General features: G+C 44.3%; 1 protein-coding gene and 1 pseudogene across 4 annotated transcripts in view; one reads left to right on the top strand and one right to left on the bottom strand.

Annotated features, from left to right (window-relative positions):
- Positions 1 to 21,544, top strand: part of Tanc1 (tetratricopeptide repeat, ankyrin repeat and coiled-coil containing 1) — a 226,749-nt gene that overhangs the window by 81,492 nt on the left and 123,713 nt on the right. For all 4 annotated transcript variants that reach the window (XM_055600204.1, XM_055600202.1, XM_055600203.1 and 1 more), the window contains one exon: positions 8,845 to 8,924. In XM_055600204.1, coding sequence (XP_055456179.1) covers positions 8,864 to 8,924 — 61 coding nt within the window. In that variant the 5' untranslated portion in view covers positions 8,845 to 8,863. The remainder of the gene's footprint in view (positions 1 to 8,844; positions 8,925 to 21,544) is intronic.
- LOC129671333 (L-lactate dehydrogenase A chain-like) lies at positions 1,973 to 2,942 on the bottom strand (annotated as a pseudogene).

Raw genomic sequence — 21,544 nt, 5'->3', positions numbered from 1 at the left:
GTTGTTTATTGTCCCAGTTGCTTTTTGATTGCCTTAATGCTTTACATGCTATGTCTCTGAAGCCCGGAGAAGTTCTCTCACTTGTTCAGAGCTGCATTACAAGGGTTGTTGCTTTCCTTCTATTGCTGGAGGAGGCAATTCTGGACTTTTAAGTAGTCATTCATCAGTTGTACTTTCCCAACTTCCTGGGATTTCTCAAGCAATGCGGATGGTGCTCTTGCTTCCAGGACACTTCTGTAGGGCAGGTTGCTCATGAATTCCCAGGGTACCTCCAGCAGACCTTTTGGTGGTCTCCCTTCTGCTTTGTTGTCTCTTGTTTGTATTATTCTATATTGTTTATCATCTTGTAGTTTGCTGCTGGCCTACTGTACCATGCATTTCCTTTCTTTTGAGAAACAGTGGATGTGGGCTTACAAGTCAGAACTGAATGGGCTTTAAATATTTGAGTTACTTCTGGGTGTGGTGGTACATGCCTTTAATCCTCCAGTAGGCCTCTGGGCAGAGGCCAGAGGGCAGAGGAATCTTTGTGGGTTTGAGGCCAGCCTGATTTACAAGCCCTGGACAGCCAGGGCTCTGTTACACAGAGAAACCCTGTCACAAAAACCCAAAAAAACTTGAGTTACTAACATGAAGGCTGTTTTTGATGTTTCTCTTTTCTGAAGTAAAATGGCTCTAATACTCACGTGCAACATAATTTACTCTGTTTCATCTGTAAATATTATTAATACTTTTTCATTTATTTTTTTATTTTATTGTTTTACATTTTTAATTTTATGTACATTAGTGCTCTATCTGCATGTACAGCTGAATACCAGAAGAGGGCACCAGATCACATAATTGATGGTTGTGAGCCACCCTGTGGTTGTTGGGAATTGAACTCAGTACCTCTGAAGAGCATACCGTGCTTTTAACCTCTTTTAAGCCCCTTGTTTTACATTTTTTATCTGTTATATAAATGAATGTTTTGTCTACATTTATTTTTGTGCACTTCTCTCATACCTGTTGCTCACAAGTCCAGAATAGGGTGTGGGATCCCCCAGAACTGGAGTTCTATAAGAGCTACCACACAGATACTTGGAGCCAAACCCAGGCCTCCTGCAAGAGCAACATGTGTCCTCCACCACTGAGCCATCTCCTCAGCTCCACTTTAATTTGACCAAAGAAAGGAAACGTCTTCAGAGCGTTTTGCTTTGAGTGGGTAGGTAAATTGAGAGGAGATGCTCCTTGAATTGGGATGTGTAGAGCATGAGAGTTTAGGTGTTGAGATAACGGACCTGACATTTTCAGGTCAATTCAGGTGTGGGCATGAGCGATATTAGGAAATGCTACATATTCTTTGCAGGTATCTCATCTCCTGATGTCAAGCTGGATTTCAGTGAGTTTTGATACATTCCTTGCAAGTGAGACCATATTAGAATGACCTCTGTCCATTTTTACTTATTTACTTACTTACGTATGTATGTATTTTTCACTGTTCAAGGTTTATTTGGTGTTTTCATTGGCGTGACACTTGGGTAGTTGGTTGCATCATCCGTACGCAGATCTTATTTTATATAATATTGCAACGTACACTACAGACACATATAATACACAGAATAGTATCCTTTAGAACAGTTATTCACAAGATATGCATAATGGACTTGCACTCTGGAGCCAGGTTGTGACTAACTGGGAAGTCGTTGGCCTAGGCATGTTTGGTGAGGGTGAGCAGCACAGTGACACAGCAGGCTCGTAGGATAACTGAAGCCTGCACACAGTTGGCAGTGTGTCTCGGGGACAGTCACACTAACCAGATTACCACTACACAAGTACCACTTGGCATGGGGGTAAAGCTGTAGGAACTGGGGTTTATCCCTGCCCACCTGAACGCAAACTGCACTAACCACAGCTCAGATGAGGAGGAGATGGTGTGTGGTCTCCATAGAGACCCTGCCGCAGCCTGGCCAGTGAAGTGCCAGGACATGGGGAGACTTCAGAACTGCAGCTCTTTCTGGATCCCCCAGAGCGTCTCTGCAGTCTTCTTCAGGCAGGCTTCAACTTGAGGAGTCGGAGTCACCTTCAGAGCATCTGAGATTCCATTTTGTCCCAGGACACGAGACACTGAGGAAGACATCTTCCTTGATCTCATAGAGACCCTGATCATGGTGAAAATGGGGTGCACCCACCTAAGAGTCTTCATTATGCTGTCAGCCAAGTCGGCCACAGACAGGCCAGTGGCCCAAGACTGTAACCTTTCAGTTTGACCACCTCATAGGCGCTGTCAGCCACCTGCTTGTGAACCTTCTTCAACTGCTTCTCGTCTGTGTCAGTGCCTAATTCTGGGTTCAGATTCTTCAGGGAGATGCCAACAACATTCACACAGCTCCACACGGGCACACTTGAGTCTCCGTGCTCCCCTAGGATTCATCATGACAGCTTAACGGGTGAACATCAGGTAGTGGAACCAAGCGGACTCTAGATCGTAACCACCTCCAGCGACTTGGTTTTTTGGAAAACTGCTTATTTCCCAAGCCACGTAGGCCAAGAGATCCACCGGGCTGGGAACAACGAGCAGCTGGCAGTTCGGACTGCACTTCCCAACGTTGGGAACGCTGAACTTGCAGATGTTCACAGTTCGCTGGGTCAAATTGAGTCGGCTTTCTCCCTCTTCCTGACAAATAATGACCAGCTTGGAGTCCGCAGTCACATTGTAGTCTTTGCTGGAGACAATTTTTGGTGTTCTAAGGAGAAGGCTGCCAGGCTGGAGATCCATCATCTCTCCCTTCAGTTTGTCTTGCAGGACATCAGCAAGGGCAAGCCCATCTACCAAGTCCTTCGTTAAGATACTGATGGCACAGCCGTGCCAACAGCACCAACTCCAGCAACTGTGCTCTTATTCTGGGGCCTCCTCTTCCCTTAAGATTCACAATCAGCCAGTCCTTGAGGGTTGCTATCTTCGAGTTTGAACCTTTTAGGCTGCTACTGCACAGTGGGGGTGGGGTGAGGGGTGGCATCGGCGGTCAGCAGCGAGGTCTGGGGTAGGCGACAGAGGCTCCAGCACCCTCTGTGTGTTTTAGAGTGCTGTAAATGTTGGTTAATTGCTTGATTTGGGAGGAGATCGCTCATCGGTGTTCATCTGAGTCTGGTTAAATCTATCCACAAATAATGAGAACAGAGTGGGTGCGGAGCCTGTGCTCCGGCTTCTGTTTGTGTCTGTTAAAGAATAAACATAGCCCCTGCCCCTCAGCTAGGAGTGTATCATAAGCTTGCCGAGACAGCACGAATGCATGACGATCACAAGCCCTATAAAGCTAGTGTTAGTCCATGGCTTGCAGTGGCTGACAACTGTGGTAGATTTTACCTTCTGTTGAGATTTTCTTTTTGGTTCCTAGGGTGTTCTGTTCTATGTCAAATGGTAGTATACTGTGCACCGTGAAATTTGTGCTGTTTGACACAGAGGCGTTGTGTCTGTCCTCAACGACTTGATGCTCTAAAGGAGAAATACCAAAAGTGAAACCTTTGAGGATTAGCGCAACTTCTAGAGGAGTTTCTTTTTGTGTGCGTGCACACGCGTATGTATAGAGGAAGTGCACGAATATGCGCGTCTGCGTGTCTATATGGTGTCATTTGTCGCCTTCTGCCTTGTTTAGGTCTCTTACTTTATTTATTACTACAGGTAACAGACTAGCTGGCCATGACCTTCCAGAGTCTCCTCTCCCCCGACATACTGTAGGAACACTAGGATTGCAGATGTACACCGGCTTGTCTGACTTTTCTGGTTTTCCGTGGGTTCTGGGGACTCGAACTTGAGTCTTTGTGCTTAAGTGGCAAGTGCATTATCTACCCAGCCATCCCAGTGGCCCATAGATGTTTAAAGGATAAGCCTGCCGTGCCTGGGAAATTCAGGTGTCAAGGAATTGTAACAAATAAAGGGATCTAGGTGACCCTAGGGTATCAGTGTTGGGGGGGAGGCATGAGTCACTGCTGATTTTCTTTTAAATGAGCCTCCTAGGAAACTTTAATTTTATCTCTAGTAGCCTAAAGGTTACTCAGTTCTTTTCTTGGTTCTTGAAATACGGTATCTTAAAATCTAGCCATCTGCCAGATGATAACAGCAGTAGCAAGAAGGAACAGTGCATGGCTGTCTTGGAAGACACTCTTGTGTGCCTGTAAAGGAATTTTCTGTTGATCTGCCTTAAAGTCAGTCCCTAAGGCCCTCATTCCAGAGATCTTACCCCAGAGGGGGCCGGGAAGACTAGACTAATAGGCCTTGCTTTGTTCCTCAGAATTTATTGTTATTGGTTAATACCAAGCCTATGCATTAAAAATTCAGTTTTCCTGACTGTTTGAGTCTTCATTTGTGAATACTTTCATGTCACATAAGAGCTTGCCTTGTCTCCTATTAATCTGTCTGTTACTGAGGTGTGAGCAATGACACCTTGTCATGGACGAAGGAAAGGTCACGCTCTTGCCCTACCTTCTCTTCCTCAATATTGTTTATTCGCCTGCCTGCCTGCCTGCCTGTCTGCCTGTCTGCCTGTCTGTCATATCTATCATCTATCATTTTTCTGTGTCCGTCCATCCATCCATCCATCCATCCATCCATCCATCCATCCATCCATCCAGTGATGCTAGAGATGAAATCCAGAGCCTTGAGCTGATTGGGGCAGAACTTTACCATTGTGCCTCACACCCCCCCTCCCCCCCATCAAAAGTGTCTAACCTAAGGTTGTAAAGATGATTTCTGTACCCTGAAATCTCTTTCTGTCTCTGCCTTCAGGGCCTCACCATGTACTCTAGGTGGGTCTGGAACTTACAGTTCTCTTACTTCAGGCTTATAGTTGTGAGCTTCCAAGCCCAGCTTTGAAATGTATCACCATCTCTTCCTCTTCATTTGAGACAGTGTCTCACTATGTAGCCTAGGATGGTTTCCGACTCATGTGATCCTTCTGCCTCAGCCTCCCAAGTTCTGAGATTGCAGGTGTACAGCTCAAAAAACAAAACAAAACAAACAAACAAAGGAATGGCTTCTTCTTCTTTAAGACAGGGTTTCTCAGTGTAGCCCTGGCTGTCCTCAGACTACTCGGGGCTCAGGGAGTCCTGCCTGCCTTTGTTCTCAGGTGTTAGTATTAAAGGAATCTAACCATAAATTTGTTCCACATTCTGCCATGGAAGCTGGAGTTCCACAGGGCAGAAATTGGGGGTTGCTGTTTGGCGGGCTTGACCAGATAGGCCTTTGGTGTCTGGCATGGCCTTTGCAGTTGAAATAAAGGACATGGCTTGCGCTTTCCTTTGTAACACTTGTCCCGGAGTACTCCTTGTAGCATGCATGGCTCTGCCAGAGCAAGCTGAGAGCTTCTGGCATTTTCTTTTCAGTGTGCTGGGCTTTCATCAGTTGGGTCAGAATTTCTGTGCCTGGGGCCAGGAGGTTCTGTGCCATCTCTGTTTGCTTGTCAGAGGGAAGTGACAGTGGCTGCCTTCTGAGGAGGAAGCGTGTGATGAACAGAGGGTGCATTCCAAGAGCACCTGCCTCTTGGTGCCATTGCCACCAAAGAATTGCTACTGTCTTACTGTGGTCCTCTAACTGGGGTCAAGAAACTCACTGCTCTGTAAAATGGATGGGACTTGGCAAAGTGATGTCCATTACAACAAAGCTCACGAGAGCTTTTGTTTAGATCCAGAACACCCGCTTACTAATTTACTCCGAGAGTCCTGTCTGCTAGCAAGTGAGCCCATTGTGTGACTGGAGAGTTCACTTCACTCACTGGTGGTACCCTGAGAAGAGAGCCAAGTTAGGAGCTGCTTTGTGAGGAGAATGGGGGAGGGGCAGCGGGGGCATCCTGGATGGTTCTGTCATGTTTTCATTTAATAAACCGTCTTGAGGCAACTGTATCTGTTTCCAGAGCTGTATGCGGATGTGTATGTGCAGACACAGGTGCAATGCGTGTGCTGGCTGACCTTCTGCAGGATGCAGTGTTAGCCCTGCTTGCTTATTGCCGCCTCTTTTTTGTTCATGGATTTTGTTGTTGTTGTTGTTGTTTGCCTTGTGGATTTTAGGCCATGGATGATTTTCCATGGCTCAGTTGAATTTTTGTTGATTTCAGAATTTAACTTGTTGCGAAGTCTTTATTTTTTTTCCTGTGTGTGTGCGCGCGTACATGCTGTGGTAGTGTTGGGATACTTATTTTGTATTCTCACGTATAATCTGTTTCTTGTTGTCATTGTTTGGACAGCTTTTGTCCTTAAATTTGAACTTTCCCCCGAGTCAGCTGTCTGTGAAAGAGTGGGGCCTAGGAGAAAAACTTACCATAGATACTTGATAGCCTCTCACACCTAAGACCGCTGATTCAGGCGATGTGACTGTCCTAAAAACAGCTGAGCTCCCTACACAGGCCAGAGGGCCATCTGGGATAAGATGCCAAAAACCAATGTCACCTAGACCTTGCTTTGTAACTTGCTGGGTAGCATGGTGATTCTGCTGCAAATTAGGAAATGACCTGATGGCCAAGGAAGGAAAGCTTTGTGGACATGATGTGGCCTGAGCTGGCGAGAGGGTCAAGCACGGGCCCTCCACAGCGTGTGTGAGGGGACTAGGCCAAGCTTGTGGCTAGTGCCCCGCCCCTCCATCCCCCAGACAAGGTTTCTCTGTGTAGCCTCAGCTGTCCTGGAATTCACTCTGTAGACCAGAGGTCCCCTTGCCTCTGCCTCCTGCAGGCTGGGATCAAAGGCACGCGCCACCATGCACATTTTCCTTTTTAAAGTGTGTAGTCTTCACAAATTGCAAACCCCACAGTTGGTCTCAAGAAGAAAACGTGTGCTCTTTGGGAACATCGTCCTTTGGAAAGCAGTAAGACGCTGGCGTTGTGCCGCCCTTGTGGCTCTAAGGCTTATTTCCTTCGGAAGTCGACCTGTGACAAATGTGGCTTCCATGTGAAGTGCAAGAGGAGGAGTTATACCTCAACTGGAGAGCCAAGGTTAAGGGACGGAACACTACCGGGACTGGGCGGATGAGAGTGTCTATTGCACATTCAGACATGGATTCCATGAAGGAACAATACCTAAACCAAGAGGGCAGCCTTTGCAGCATCCGGTTCATTTTGAGGATTTCAATCCGTCAAAAAAGAAATGTTCTGGTTTAAAAAAAAAAGAAAAAAGAAAAATATGTGTGCGCCTATTAGGTATCTATTTATCTTGTTTTCCCTTCACCTCTTTAAATTAAAGCAAACAAAAATTCTTTAGAGACAGTCTTGCTAGTACCCCTGGGTGAAACTGGTGATCCTCCTGCCTCAGCTTTCTGACAACTGGGATTACAGGTGTGCGCCACCACGTGTGGCTTTCATGGTCTTTTAAACGTACCACATCACTGTGGATTGTTTTCAGGAGAGTCTTATGTTTCCACAGGGCCCCATGTGGAAATGGGCCCTGCGCAGATTCAAGAAGCATATCAAAGGCAGAATTGGGTCTGAGCCTTGCTCCTTTTGTGTGTAAGTGCTTGTTTGTACGAGGATTTAACCCTAATAACTGCTATGGCTTTCTAGATATTATCCTCCTCATATCTTTCAGTTCTGTTTGCCCAAAGCTTTTCTTGATCTGAGAGGAGAGGGTAGCAGCCTCTGAAGAAGATGAGCCGGCTGAGGGAGGCAGGGCCCAGCTGGGACTCTGCACTGTCGGAATCAGGCCCTGCTGTTAATTAGCTGAGTGACCCCCGGGTGGAGTCAAGTCTCCCAGGGTCTCTGTTTCTCCGTTGGTAAAACAAAGGCTTGGAAAAATAAATACAGCCTTGGACCACATGACAAGAAGGGTCACTCTGCTTGCTTTTGTTGTGGCTCTGTGTATAGCACATCGAGACCCCTTGCCCCTCTCCAACCCCTCCTCCCCAAACTGCTTTCCTCTGAGCAGTGACGTGTCTTGTCACACGGAGGCCACCTGAAGCTTTCAAGTTAGTGAGGCAGGTTTGAGATTCCCCCTCTAGTGGAAGTTTCTCCCACTGCCTCTCCTTGCTCTCCATCTCCCCACCCCCACATCCCCTGTTGGTTTTGGAGCTGCTTGCATGCCTTCTGCCTTCTTTGTGGCGCATCGGCCCCATTCGGAAACAATAGTCCCATTGTCTGTTGTTGTAGGGATGGTTTCCAGTTTCATCTTAATCCTGGGCCATTGTGTTGTTTTTACAAACTCCATACCACCCACATGCAGAATGCAGTTTTTTGTTGTTGTTGTTGTTTTCTTTTTAAAGGACTCAGCAGCAATCCATAGCCTATTCTCATCTCCTTCCCAAAGCCCTAACTATATATAGGAAAAACACACGGGAGGATGTGCAGTTTGATTGGGCCACCTGGCATCAGGGTTAAACTGTGTTTCGTCTTGTATTTAGCTTGCAAATACTTGTGAGGTATGTTCCAATCCAGTAACCTTCCAGAATGGCTTTCTAATAAGCGGCACCTGTAAGACACTTTCTTCTGACCACGTAGCTTCTTTCTTATTAACCATAAACTCTGTTTTTTCTTTTTGTTGTTATGAATTAGGGCTGGCAAAGTATATGACCATACCAGATATCTTACTGCTGGTAATGGGCCCAGGTTTAGCCTCGTAACCCTAATTAGATGTGGAATGCCCGGAATGCCTTGCATGTGGCTGTTGTAACTACGACAGTGAACTCTGGTCTTCCCTGAAAGTTAGGAAGCATTCCTTGTGTCCCCGCCACCAAGTTCCCACCACATGTTTATTTATAGGAAGCAAACATCAGTCTAAGGCCCTTCTATGTTATCCTGGAGAGAGATCTTTTCGGAGCATGAATTACACATGAGGTGACATGCAAACGATATTCCCAATTTTTCCTTCACTTAACTCCTTCCCTTTTCTCCTTAGAGACAAAAGAGTGTTGAAGATGTTGAAGGCCGTGCTGAAGAAGAGCCGAGAGGGAGGAAAGGGAAGCAGGAAGGAAACAGGTAAGTGCGCAGAGAGCAGCTGAGCTGCTACCGTGGGCAGGCAGGTCCCATCACCTCAGGCTCACCTCAGGAAGGCACAGGGGCTCTGTACGCACAGCATCCCAGAGGCTGTGAGGAGCTCTGCATTTCTGAGTGTGCTCGTTGTTGTTGTTTTTTTAAAAAATATTTTATTTCATGTTCAGTGGTGTTTTGCCTGCATGTTTGTCTGTGTGAGCGTGTTGGATCTCCTGGAACTGGAGTTACAGATAGTTGGGAGCTGCCATGTGGGTGCTGGGAATTGAACCTGGGTCCTCTGGAAGAGCAGCTGGGCCCTTAACCACTGAGCCATTTCTCCACCTCCATCCTTTTAATTAAAAAAAAAATATATATATATATATATATATGTATATATATATATATGTTTATTAATGGGAAACGATGTTAGAAATTAAGTTTGAATTTTGAACCAAATCCTCCCCCTTCTCCCCCCAAGACTATAAAAGGTCATAATTTTAACAAGTCATTCAGATCCGGAAGCAAAGTTAAAGACATTGAAGGAAGGCAGTTGTGTTCAGGAATTTGATTTCTAGAAAGCCCTTTCCCCTGTTCCACACCGAGTAGAATTTTATGCTTGACCAACTGTTGCCTGACTGAGTGTGTTTTTGAGTATCAAATTTTATTCCTAACAGGTGTCCCTCCCACTTAACGCCAGACTGCGCCCTCGTTGTGAGGAGCATGGCTTAGTTTGGCTTTGGTGTCTCTCCCGTCTGCAAGGTTCTGGTGCATTCTTGGCCACCGTGACCCCCGTAGCATCACATTCCATGTGGGGACCTCCTCGCAGGTTGTTGCGGTCAACAGTCAGTGTTATAGTTGAGTTTCTCTGCAGAGAAAGTCTGGGCCTGGTGTACAGCTGAAGTGTTAGCTTTAGGAACTACCCTGCAGCCGACTCTTTGAACTCAGGTTAAATCCGGGCTTGTTGGCAAATGGCTCTTTCTAAAATTACTTAATGTCAAGTGATAGTTCTGTTTTGTGTTTCTGTTCTAATATGGTTAAGTGCACTTAGTACTACAGTGTTACCAACAGTTATCTTTTACTCCAAGATCTTATACATTGTTGTTAGTTTCCATGCTTGTATGAGGGGCTCAGTAGACCTCTAAATATTTTGCTCATGTGGGACCTAGATAAAATTTCTAAACTGGGCATGGTGGTGAGCACCTTTAATCCCAGCACTGGAGGAGGCAGAGGTAGGCAGATCTCTGTGAGCTGGCCTGGTCTACAGTGTGAGTCAAGGACAACCAAGGCTACACAGAGAAACCCTGTCTCAAAAAACAAACAAACAAAAATCTACTTATTACTAATTATCCCTTAAACCAAGCCTGCAAAGTGGCCAACTCACCTCAAAAGTGAAGCCTTTAGTACGAGGTCGGTGTTGGGATTCCATCTTACATTTCTCATTAATGCCTGGGTAAACAGATCCAAAGAATAGAAGAGAGCAGATTTTAATGATATAAACAGAAGGCTGCATAGTTAGCTCAGAACCTTAGGAAACCAACCCCTAGCTTTGAATAATTAATTAGAATTGTTACTATGGAGAAATTTTAGTCCACATAATTTCTTTCCAGGGGCACATTCATCTTCTGCTGGATCGGGGCCAAAATGTCTTTCTCATTATTTTTCAGAAAGCAGTTAATTTTTTCCCCCCAAAGTTTTGGCTCATCTGATAACTAATTCTAGAGACTTTATTTGTTGCCTTCGAAGCCTTTGTAATTTTCAGCATAAGCTTAGATCCTAAGCTGTCTGTTGGTTTGGAGCTGCCAAGCAAACAGGTGCCTACCCTCTTTTCCTCCCAGGACCAGGGTCTTCAAGCCAAATTCCCTGTAGAGAAACAAAATCTCTCAGCAAAGACTCTCGTCCTCTTTCATGGTGCCAGGATCATGGGAAATAACACTTTAAACGATGCCCAGCACCCGTGCCTTCCAGGCAGGCCAGGCAGCCAGCACAGTTTGCCTTTGAAAGGTTTCCAGTTTCAAAACATGGGACTTGGGATTTAAGTTTCTCCTTGGCCTTTTAAGAGTAACTACTGCTTTTCCTAAGTCCTGTCTTTCTAATAGTTCCCACACCCTGGCTTTTTCACTGGGGTAAACCAACTTGAAAAATGTAATGGGAACATCTTGTGTAAGGCATCTGTACTGTCGGGGCCCTTTGCTGTTAACTAGATCCTGGTTTGTGCTGTGTTGGGAACAAAACAGTTAGAACTTTGCATCCAGATGGAGTTATGTGAAAAGAGTTGGGTAAATACGTCGAATCTGACAGCTCCTATGTTGAGGGCTGCGCCAGCTTTCATCCTCTGAGGGAGCTGAGGCTTTCTGTAAGTTAAAGTTGGTCTGAGACAGTCGTGAGGCTGCTTAACAACCTCTCCAGTGTGGAAAGCCTTTGCGGTAGTGTTCCCAATTAAAGGCAATCTCTATTGTAAGGACTGAAGAGAATCCCATGCACTTGAGCTCATGGTCAAATAGTTGTCAGAAAAAAAAATGAGTTCCGCTTTTCATATCCTTTGTAGAATTTTTTTTTTTTTTAAATGCTGCACATAGTTTGAAAATTTGGAAAACAGAACCACTGAGTTGGAGTTAGGAGCACTCCTCAAAAGAAACTAAATATTTCCCACAAGTTTTGAAAAGAATAGTGATTTTCCTTTGATTGTTTCATTTTGGGTGGTGTTTCTGAGGCAGGGTTTCTCTGCACAGCCCAGCGTGGCCTTGAGTTTCTGCTCTTCCTGCCTCTACCTCCCAGCTGCTGGATGGCAGGCCTGTGCCACCCACATCTGGCTGAATAGTAGTGGCTCTTCCTCACATCTACAGCTAAGGCTTCTAGTAAGCATTCTGCAGCTGAACTATGGCCCCCCAGACCTTTCCCGGAAGTATGGGAAAACTCTCTTCCCGCTTCTGCCCCTAGGAGAATGTGTCGTATGTCTCTACCTCAAGCTGTTTTGGAAAACAATGAGCAAGTGTTGAAACCCAAATTACTTGTATATCCTAGCCCAAGAGACTCAGTCTCACTGGGTAAATTCTAAAATTAATAAAATCCTTTTGAAAAATTATTTTTTAAAAAAATTTATATGCATTGGTGTTTTGCTTGCATGTTTATCTGTGCAAGGATGTTGGATCCTGTGGAACTGGAGCTACAGACAGTTGTGTGCTGCCATGTAGGTGCTGGGGACTAAACTCGGGTTGTCTGGAAGAGCAGTGAATGTTCTTAACCGCTGAGCCATCTCTCCAGTCCCTGATTGCATATTTTTAATCTATGCTTGTAGATGAGTAAAATGTGAGGTTTTGGGACCCAGAGAGGCGTGTTGGTGAGTGCAATTTCAAAAACTGTGAAGTGCTCCTCCCCACCCCCCTGGGGGTTGTATGTTCTCTTTGTTCTTGTTGAAGTTCTTTCATTAAGAAGTGAGCCACATCTATCTTTTGACCTTGAACTAGGCCTATGGGAGCAAAAAATAAATACTGAAGGCCAGCAAGATGGCTCAGCTGCTAAAGTACTTTCAACCAAGCCTAGACAGCGGCTGGCATTTGATTCCCCGGACCCACACTCTTAAAAGACAGAATTAACTTCTGAAGGCTGTCCTCTTAGCTCCACCTGTGTGGATCCCATAAATATGCGTGCATGCCCACGCTCACGAACTCACACACCCCATGCGTAAATGTAGTTTAAAAGTCCGTGTTAGCCACAGTAAGAGGGTATGCCAGATTGACACATCTATTTTTGTTTGTTTGTTTTCCTGTTAGAGTACTGATTTAAAAGGAGGACATGAGGCGCCATCTTTATCTCAAAGCTCTTCAGAGAAGTTTGCCACTTGCTACCATGTTTGTTTTCATCTGACCTGTCCTTACCAGAGGATTTTTTTTATGTGACTCTTATTAAACTGTTATTAAAAAGAGCCAACTCCCGTTCTCTGCATCAAGAGTGTCTGATGCTAAATCTGAACCTAACAGGAGTGTAGAGTGGCCATTATTAAAGTCAGGCTCTTTTCTGTAGAGAAGGAAGTACCGCTCCTTGTCATAACTCTCTGATAATATGTACAAGCTTCATGTCAAAATAAATGATAAAGCTTTATTGAAGGACTCAAGACTTAACCGAACCAAAAGAAATGTATGTGTGTGTGTGCGTGTATGTGTAAATGTATGCACGCACACGTACTTGTTACTCTAAGCCAAACGGTTTTCCTAGAATGATCTGTATCGTTTGTTTAATCCCGGATGGAATCCCACTTTTGTTGTTGTTTCTTGTCCTGGGGATCAAGCTCTAGGCCTCGAAATATATTTCATCCCTCATCTAAACCTGCACTCACCACAATGTTTTGGTTTTGGGGACTCTTTTTTATTTTTTTGGTAAGTTTTGAAAGGGGGTGGTTTTAGGTTCACAGTAAACTAGCAGCTTTCCCCTTGTGTATGTGCATGGCTTCTATACCCACCAGCCATACCAGAGTGCTTCATTTCACATGCCTGGCTGTCACACTGGCGATCACATACAGCAGACAGTTTACACTAGGGCTCATCCGTAGGCGCCTGCATTCCATAGTTCAGAGAACTATATTGTAGTATCATACGGAAAATTCTGGCTTCTGTGAACATCCTGTGTTTCTTTGTTCTGACACAGCATAAAATTGATATAAAAGTTTGTCTGGAAGAGAGGATGCTTAGGATTAGGCAGAGAGAATTGGAAACTGTGGCAAGCGCTTGTCAGATGGCCAGGCCTGGCTCAGATGCCTACGTTATAGCAGCAAGGGAGCTGGAAGAGTGCACGTGAGTTCTTAGTGTCTGCGGGGCAGGGTGGGTTTTGCCTCTCGCCAGCACCTGCACCACTGAGGATTCTTAAGTCAGAGACACTGGGAAAGCCTCTTTCCCCTCCAGGCTGACAAGTGCCAGGGCTTCTTGTCGCTCATGGTAATGGTCAGTTCCTCATAGCAGGCAGGTAGCTCTGCTGGTTTCTTTCTTTTCTTCTTGCTGTCAAGAAATGAAGCCTATGTTTGTTTATCTGATATCTAATATAATTAAAGTTCACAGTGGAAAATGTATTTTTTTTCCCTTTTTCTGTTTTTGTTTTTTAAACATAGATTTGGCCTCCATATGAAGTATTAGACAAGATCTCTTGCCTTCCACAGGAGGGAACTGGAAACTCTCCCTGTTTTTGTATCCCCTCTCTAGCCAGTTTTTCAATCTTGAGTGCCTAGAGTGAAGCCGTGCTCAGCTCTCCTGGTTATCAGCATCAGTATCGGTACCACTGGTTATCAGTAAAGGAGGTCCAAGTTGAGACAGAAGAGCCAATATAACTGAACTTTACTTGTAGTATTCTACGTGTGTGCGTGCGTGCATGCCTGCCTGTGTGTGTGTGTGTGTTAAGGAAGTGGGCTTAGTTTGGAGCATTTTATTGAGAAGCTTTGGCCTTCACCTTTTCCATCACTAAAGCCCAGGTGGTTGGCTAAATACACATGTGATGGTGTTAATTAAGGCAGTGGATAGTTTCTGAGCCTGCGTGTGTAACGAATTAATTGGTTTGTTTTGCATTTGTTTCTTCACTTTGAATTGGAAGCGAAAGGAAGCTGTTATCCTCTCTGAAGCCTAAAAGCCATTGATGTGATTGTTAAACTTGGTATTTTAAGCCATTCCAGGCTGCACTCTGGCTTTTAGCGGTACCTTCTAAAAATGCCTCAGTATAAACGATGCTTTGTTTTATCCAGAGAATATGGAGCTGCTTTTGATTACTCTGTGCTCCACTGCCCGCTTTCTGCGGCTGTGGACTGTTATTTAGGAATTTGGTGCAGTGACTGTATTGTTGAGATGTGGCTATTTGGTATCTTCTGTTAAGAGACTACAAGAAATATTTCTCAAGCAACACAATAACCAGAATCAGTTCCTTCTACAGGTAATGCTTTTCTCTTTACCAGAGAATTTGAAAAATTGTTGAAAATATCAGCCTAGTTTACGCACAGAAGGAAGCTGGATGCAGCTTTGTTCCTCAGGGTTTGCTAGGCTCCTGTGTCGTTTTCTTTGTTGTCTTCAGACATGCAAAGTCTGCAAAGAAACAAAAACCAGTCTTTGGAATTAGGGTTCACAAATTCAAATCTCAGCTTGATCTCCCCTGGAATATGGACAGTCCGGCAACACTTCCTTACAGCGAGAATGTCAAGGTATAAAGTAGAAGTGTTTTTCTACCAGGGTTGATACTTAGTTTCTGCTAGATATTCTCTCCATCTCTTCTTTCTTGAGAAAACTGGCAGCTTAAAGAGCAGCGAGGAGATGCAGACCAGATTGCCCTTAAAGTTGTTGGATAGCTCAGCTTGCAGTCCTCCTGTGTCTGCCTCCGAACACTGGGATTATAGATGCAGGCTGCTGTGCTGGCTACTTTTAATGTCAACTTGGCCTAAGTTAGAGTCATTTGGAAAGAGCGAACCTCAGTTGAGAGAATGTGATGGCGTATTGGCTAGTAGGCAAGTCTGTGGTGATTTTTCTTGATTGATCATTGGTGTTGGAAAGCTCAGGTCCTGTGGGTGGTACCACCCCTGGGCTGGTGGTGCTGGAATGTACCACCAGCAAACCAGGAGAACAAGCCAGTAGAGGCATTCTTCTGTGGCTTCTGCTTTGGTTCCTGCCTTGAGTTCCTGCCCTGACTTTCCTTAATGAAGGACTGTTAGCTAAAAGATGCTATAAGATGAAAATAACCCCTTCCTCCTCATGTTGTTTCACAGCAGTGGAGACGTTGAGACAGACAGCCCTTTCACTGAGCTTCAGACAAGATTCTTGTTCCTTCCTCTGGAAGTTAGAGAAGTCAGGGCTGATCTCAGACAAAGGATGATATTTTTGAAGCTTCTTTTGATGACTTCTTATTTCTAAATGTGGCACCTGCTAATATGGATTAATCTAAGTGCTTCTCCCGACGCTAGCCATCCTACCATAATGTAACTGGCAAGCTCTCACTTGTGACTGTCGTGTATATTTAGGAATTTATTTTTCTCTATTTTCCACCTTTAGCCTTCATGAAATACTTGGGTTGTATCCTTTTTAAAAAAAAAAAAAAACAAAAAACAAACAAACAAAAAAAAACAATTAAAAACAATTAAACTGAAAAAAAACAATTAAACTGAAAGGCTTCTTCTCTTGCAAAAGCTATTCCAGAAGATGGCAAGCAGATCTGAGGATAGATTTACTTAATATAGTTTATAAGACTTCATTCCCACACACCCTCATTCATGAAAGCCTTTATTTTTGGAAGACTTTTGTCTTCCATCCTCCAGGTGCTTTTGGGAAACATGAAGGACGGACATGTTAGGAGAGGAAGGGAACAGGTGTGGAACATTTATCATGTGTTGGACACCTGTACATATGTGCCATGGTGGCTTCATGATAAACTTCCTTTTTGCTCTGGGAGGATACATTCTTAGAGCAAGCTTTGGCCTCAGAGTGAAAGGAAAGGCCATCACCCAGAACCTCCCACTGCTTATGGCCAGTGGGACCTCCAGGAAGACACTTCCTCTAGAACCATTGCAAAGCTCTCTACGCCTTTCTTTGAGCCCCTGATGGATTTGTATATATGCAAAGGAAGCATAACTTCAATAAAGAAGTGATAAGTTTGAAGCCCAGTTAAAAATATTTATTTTAGTTTATCAAATTGAATTTCATTTCACATTTTTCCCCCTATGAAAGGTGCTTTTCTGTTTAAAAAAGAAAACAATACAAAACCTCTGCAAAGAACCTCATCAATATGCTGTGTGATTCCGTACAATCTCCGTGTTTTAGGTTCCATGTGAACTGTTTGCATTTTGGGGAGGAAATTCTAAGGTTTTATTTCTGCCCTACAAAAGTGTGGAGAACTTGATTCATCTCACTCCACTGCCAGTAGTCTCTGCAGAGGAGAATGGTGGTGGGTCAAGGTTTGTCTGACAGAGGATGGTCTGAGCTCACCAATTTCCATTAAAGGCCTGGGGACCGAAAGCAAACAAGTATCTCAACAGCTGATTTTAATTCTTCATTCCCAAGCTTCTAGCCCAATGCGGCCATATTTAAGGCGGTGAGGGAGCATCCAGGCCTAGAGTTGACACACTATGCCTGTCCCAGGGCACTGAGGACACAGCGCAGAGAGTTCCATAGCTCTGATTAGGTATCTGCAGTGGTTTGGGCTCTTACCTGGAGGCTTTAAAAAAAAAAAGATTTATATGTGTTTGCTTGCATCTGTGTCTTTGTCTTTGCCTGCCTGTGGGTCCCAGGAGAAGGCGTCCGGTCCCCTGGAGCTGGAGTTATGTGCAGATATGACAGCTGCACCTAGGTGCTGGGATTATCTGGGAGTTTTCCTAGATCATGGGACAGGCTGATCAGCAAGGCCAGGAGCTTGGCTTCCAACTCTTGGCTAAGGATGGTGGGCATCCTCTGTGGGGGCTCTGTGTCTCCAGAAGGAGAGTGTTTTAGATACCTGTAGTTTATTTTAGAAAATACCTTCCCCAAGTACCAGATGTGAAAGCTGTTTTGATTTATGATAGTGCATTTCCTTATCTGCTTGAATTGCCCTAACTGATCGTCTTTAATGAGGTGGCTGAAACAACAGGGATTTATGTTCTTTCAACGCTGGGAGCTAGCGTGTCAGGTTATGGCCGGGGCTTCTCCTGGTTGGTGGAAGGTAGCCCTCTAGCTGTGCCTGCATGTGGTGTAGAGAGAAGCAAGCCCTCGGGGGTCCTTTCTTAGAAGTGTGTTAAACACTCAAAAAGTCTGTGTACTTAGGTCACACAACTGTTGAGCCTGAGTTGTCTACCTGATTTTCAGAGTCTCATGGCTAAACACTGTCGCCTGATTCATGTGTTACAGTTTCAGCGTAAGAGTTTTAAGGACACAATGTGTCCATAGTATTTTATTGTTCTTAAAGTGTAATGCCTTAATTCATTGATGACAAGACATACTGTTATTTTGTTTTCTATTAAAGACAGTAACAGCTCTCAATTGAATCCCTATAGTACTTTATCACCTAAGATACTTTCATTAAGGTTTTATTTAATCTATTTTAGAGATTTAAATATTTACATTTACTTATTTTTCTGTATGGTGTGTGCCCTGGCATGCCTGTGGAAGGCAGAGGGCAATCTCTGGAAGTCAGTTCTTTCCGTTGTTGGGGATAGAACTCAGGTCATCAGGTCTGGTGGCAAGTGCCTCCATCATGCCCTCCCTCCCTCCCTCCCTCCCTCCCTCCCTCGTTTGAAAAATTATATTCAGACTGAAGTCATTGTTTATTTTACTTGGCATTTCTAGCCAGGTGTGGTGGTACAGTCTTGTAATCCCAGCACTCCAGAGGCTGGGTAGAAGGATGCCTGAAGGCTGGTTTGGGCCACATAGCAAGGCTTTGTCTTAATAAAGACACCATTTTTTTTTTTAAATGACACTCTAATAATAAAATCGAGAGTAAATATGGGTCTTTGGGGCAATGTCCACTTGAGAATATCAGTTAAGGATGAAGTTTTTTAAGAGATAGGACATTGGCTTTCTTGCCCAGGATGCTTCTGAACTTGTGGGCTAAACACATCCTCTGGGAATACAGGCATGTGCTGCCATGCTAGCATGCCTAGTGAGTATGCTACGATTTATTTCAGTGGTTGATAGACAGTGAAGCTGAAGCCTGGCCAGGTGGCACATGCCTGTAATCCCAGCACTTGGAAGCAGTGTGAGTTTAGAGCCTGTCCTGTCCTATATAATGATTTCTTGGTCATGTGAGGTGATATAATGAAACCCTGTCTTAAAAATATAGTATTGTCTTTCTGGTCATATTACAATCAATTCTGAAATGAGTCTCACTGTATGTGCCTAAGTTTTAATGAAAAGAGTTGTTTTTTAAAATATTTTTTTCATTTAGATTTTTCTTGATTTTTTGCCGAAACACCCTTCAAACAGATGACAAATTTATAGTTCTACCAACAATACATTAGAAAATGGTGGGCTGGGCATATTTCTATCACCTGGGAGGCAGAGGCGGGCAGATATCTGTGAGTTCCAGGCCAGCCTGGTCTACAAAGCAAAAACAGGGCTCTGTTACACAGAGAAACCCTGTCTGGAAAAACCAAAAAAAAAAAGAAAATGGGTTTGTTGAAATCCTTGCCAACATAGTAATTAAACAATTTCATCTTTGCTAGTACCAAGGAAAGGTGCATTTTAATATTTCAATTATGATTTCTTTTTAAATTTTCGTTGGCCGTTGAAACCGTGCTGTCTGGGGCTGTACTGTGGCTGTGAAGCCTAACAGCTCCATGGACTTAGACAAATGACTTCCATGCTCTGTGCTCAGGGCATGTTTATGAAGCTTAAATTAGTTAACATTTTAGAAGCATTTAAGCTGATTTTTGACACGGTACATATCTTACAACTTTTTGTCAATGGTAAAAACTTGTTTCTTTGTTCTGCCCGTTTACTCCTTTTCCCCATTGGGTTTAGTAGCTGATTTAATATTTTAATGAATGTTTAATCATTGAGAGCTCTCACCAGCTAAAATTTTAAGCAAGGCAAACACGTCTTATGTTTAATTTTGAATTACAAAGCCTAAAAAGATTTCTCTAAGTCACCCTTTGTATTTGGTAGGATTAAGTGAAGGAGTCTATGCTATTTCTCCAAGTTCAGTGTTAAAAACTGACTTTGGTTACAACTCACTTTTTGAGGCACCCAGCTGTTTCCCTGCTCTGTGCCGAGTTTGCTGCTGATTCGATTAATCACCTCGGACCCACAGCCCCACTGTTCCGAAGAACAGCGCCTCTGGAAGGCATTCAACTGTAACATGGTTGGCTGGGCTCTCCAAGCAGATCAGATGTCTTTTGATGTAGGGAAGGATTGTATTGAAGGGAGCTGAGGGCTTTGCTAGCTTGTCTTCAGCCAGGCTGAAGTAGGATTGCAAGCTGGAGGCCTACAGAGCCTGGGCTCTGATGAGACTCCATCTTAGAACACAAAACCAGATGAGCAAACAAAAAACCCCCAAAGTCCTCTGAAGTAGCCTCTCAGTTCCAAGTGTGAAGGCACCTAATAGCTTTCTTAGAACAGGTGGCTTTATTTCTTTAAACCTTTAGTTTTCTTGCCTATAAAATAAAGGTATTTGTGTCAGCTAGCAATTATGACAGTTCAATGCAATGAATTCTGTTTTAAAATTTCATCATCACTTGAGATTAGAAGGAACCCCACATAGCACCTTTGACCTTGGAAATAAAGAATACTCATGTGAGCATTTAAATCTATATCCTGGGTTTTGATTCGCACATGCTGAGGGAGAGGGGTGGCATTTCTTTTTCATAAGGTATTAAAATCAGGAAGTGAAGCGTGGTTGACCAGAAAGCCGGTTCTCTGTAGAGAAATCATGACCGTCCTTCAGAGGGAGCTATTCTTCACTACACAACATTATACAGTGCGCCACATGCTTACGTTTACAGTGCAGTGACTAGTTTATCAATGGAGGGTATGAAGCTTCTGTAAAGGCTGGGTGTAATAGTGACAAAGGGCTTGCTTAGCATGCTGAAGGTCCTGGCTTCGATTCCCAGATCCACAGAAGGAAAATGAAGGCTGGCCGCTCTGAACTCCATAAAGATGACACAGTTCTTAAGTTATAGAGGCAAAATAACCCTGTCCCTAAAGTTAAGTGTTCTGGGGCTGGAGAGATGGCTTAGGGGTTAAGAGCACTGTCTGCTCTTCCAAAAGTCCTGAGTTTAATTCCCAACAACCACATGGTGGCTCACAACCATCTATAATGAGATCTGGTGTCCTCTTCTGGCATGCAGGTGTACATGCAGGCACAACACTGTATACATAATAAATAAATCTTAAAAAAAAATAAAAGAAAGACAAGACAAGGTTAGTGGTCTGGGTACTTGGGATTGGTCCCACCTTAAGCTGTTGGACCTCACCGTCTTCCAGTTTTGTGTCTGTGAATTGGGGAGAATATTTAAACAATCTGCTGAATATTTAAAATCTGAACTAAGTGAATTACGAGGAGGGGGGGACTACATGAACACTGACCACAACCAGACTTCTGCCTTCTATTCCCTAAATAATACAGCATGACCCCCGATTTACGTAGCATCTCCATTGTGTTAGGCACTGTTCTACATCTGGCTGTGATTTAAAGTATGCAAGAGGCTGTGTGTAGGTTTTATGCAAATACTGTGCCATTTGCCATCAGGGGATTGATCATCCTAAGATCCAGTGGTAATACTGGAACCAATCCGCTGCCAAGAGCGAATGGTAAGTATTCTCGCTAGATCGATTCCTTGAAGAGTAAACGAGCCAAACTCCTTATAACAATGTCTGCACCACAGTACGCATGTTAGAAATGTTTGCCTCCTAATCGATGGTAAGTTCTCTACTGCTCTGGGCTCTTTGTGTGGATGTCTCCGACTCTCCTCAAAACTTTGGTAGCTGGCGGCCTCTTGGACGTGTTCTCTCGTTAGCTCACTTTCTGTGTGGCCAGCCCGACCCTGGCCACTCCATCTGGCGCAGATGGTGAAAAGAGCTGCTTAATAGGCATGCCCTCGGCAGAATGCTGCGGGGACGATTGCTGTAAACAGTCTGGGGAGACATGTGCTTGCTGAGAGATGGAAGGGGGTAGGGGGCCAAAGTCCTCGAGGCAGGAAC

The sequence above is a fragment of the Psammomys obesus genome, unplaced genomic scaffold, assembly GCF_907164565.1.
Source record: "Psammomys obesus unplaced genomic scaffold, mPsaObe1.curated_primary_1811, whole genome shotgun sequence".
In the NCBI taxonomy this organism is placed as follows: Eukaryota; Metazoa; Chordata; class Mammalia; order Rodentia; family Muridae; genus Psammomys; species Psammomys obesus.
Note: the sequence above shows the minus strand (reverse complement) of the source record. Positions and strands in the feature narration are given on the sequence as shown.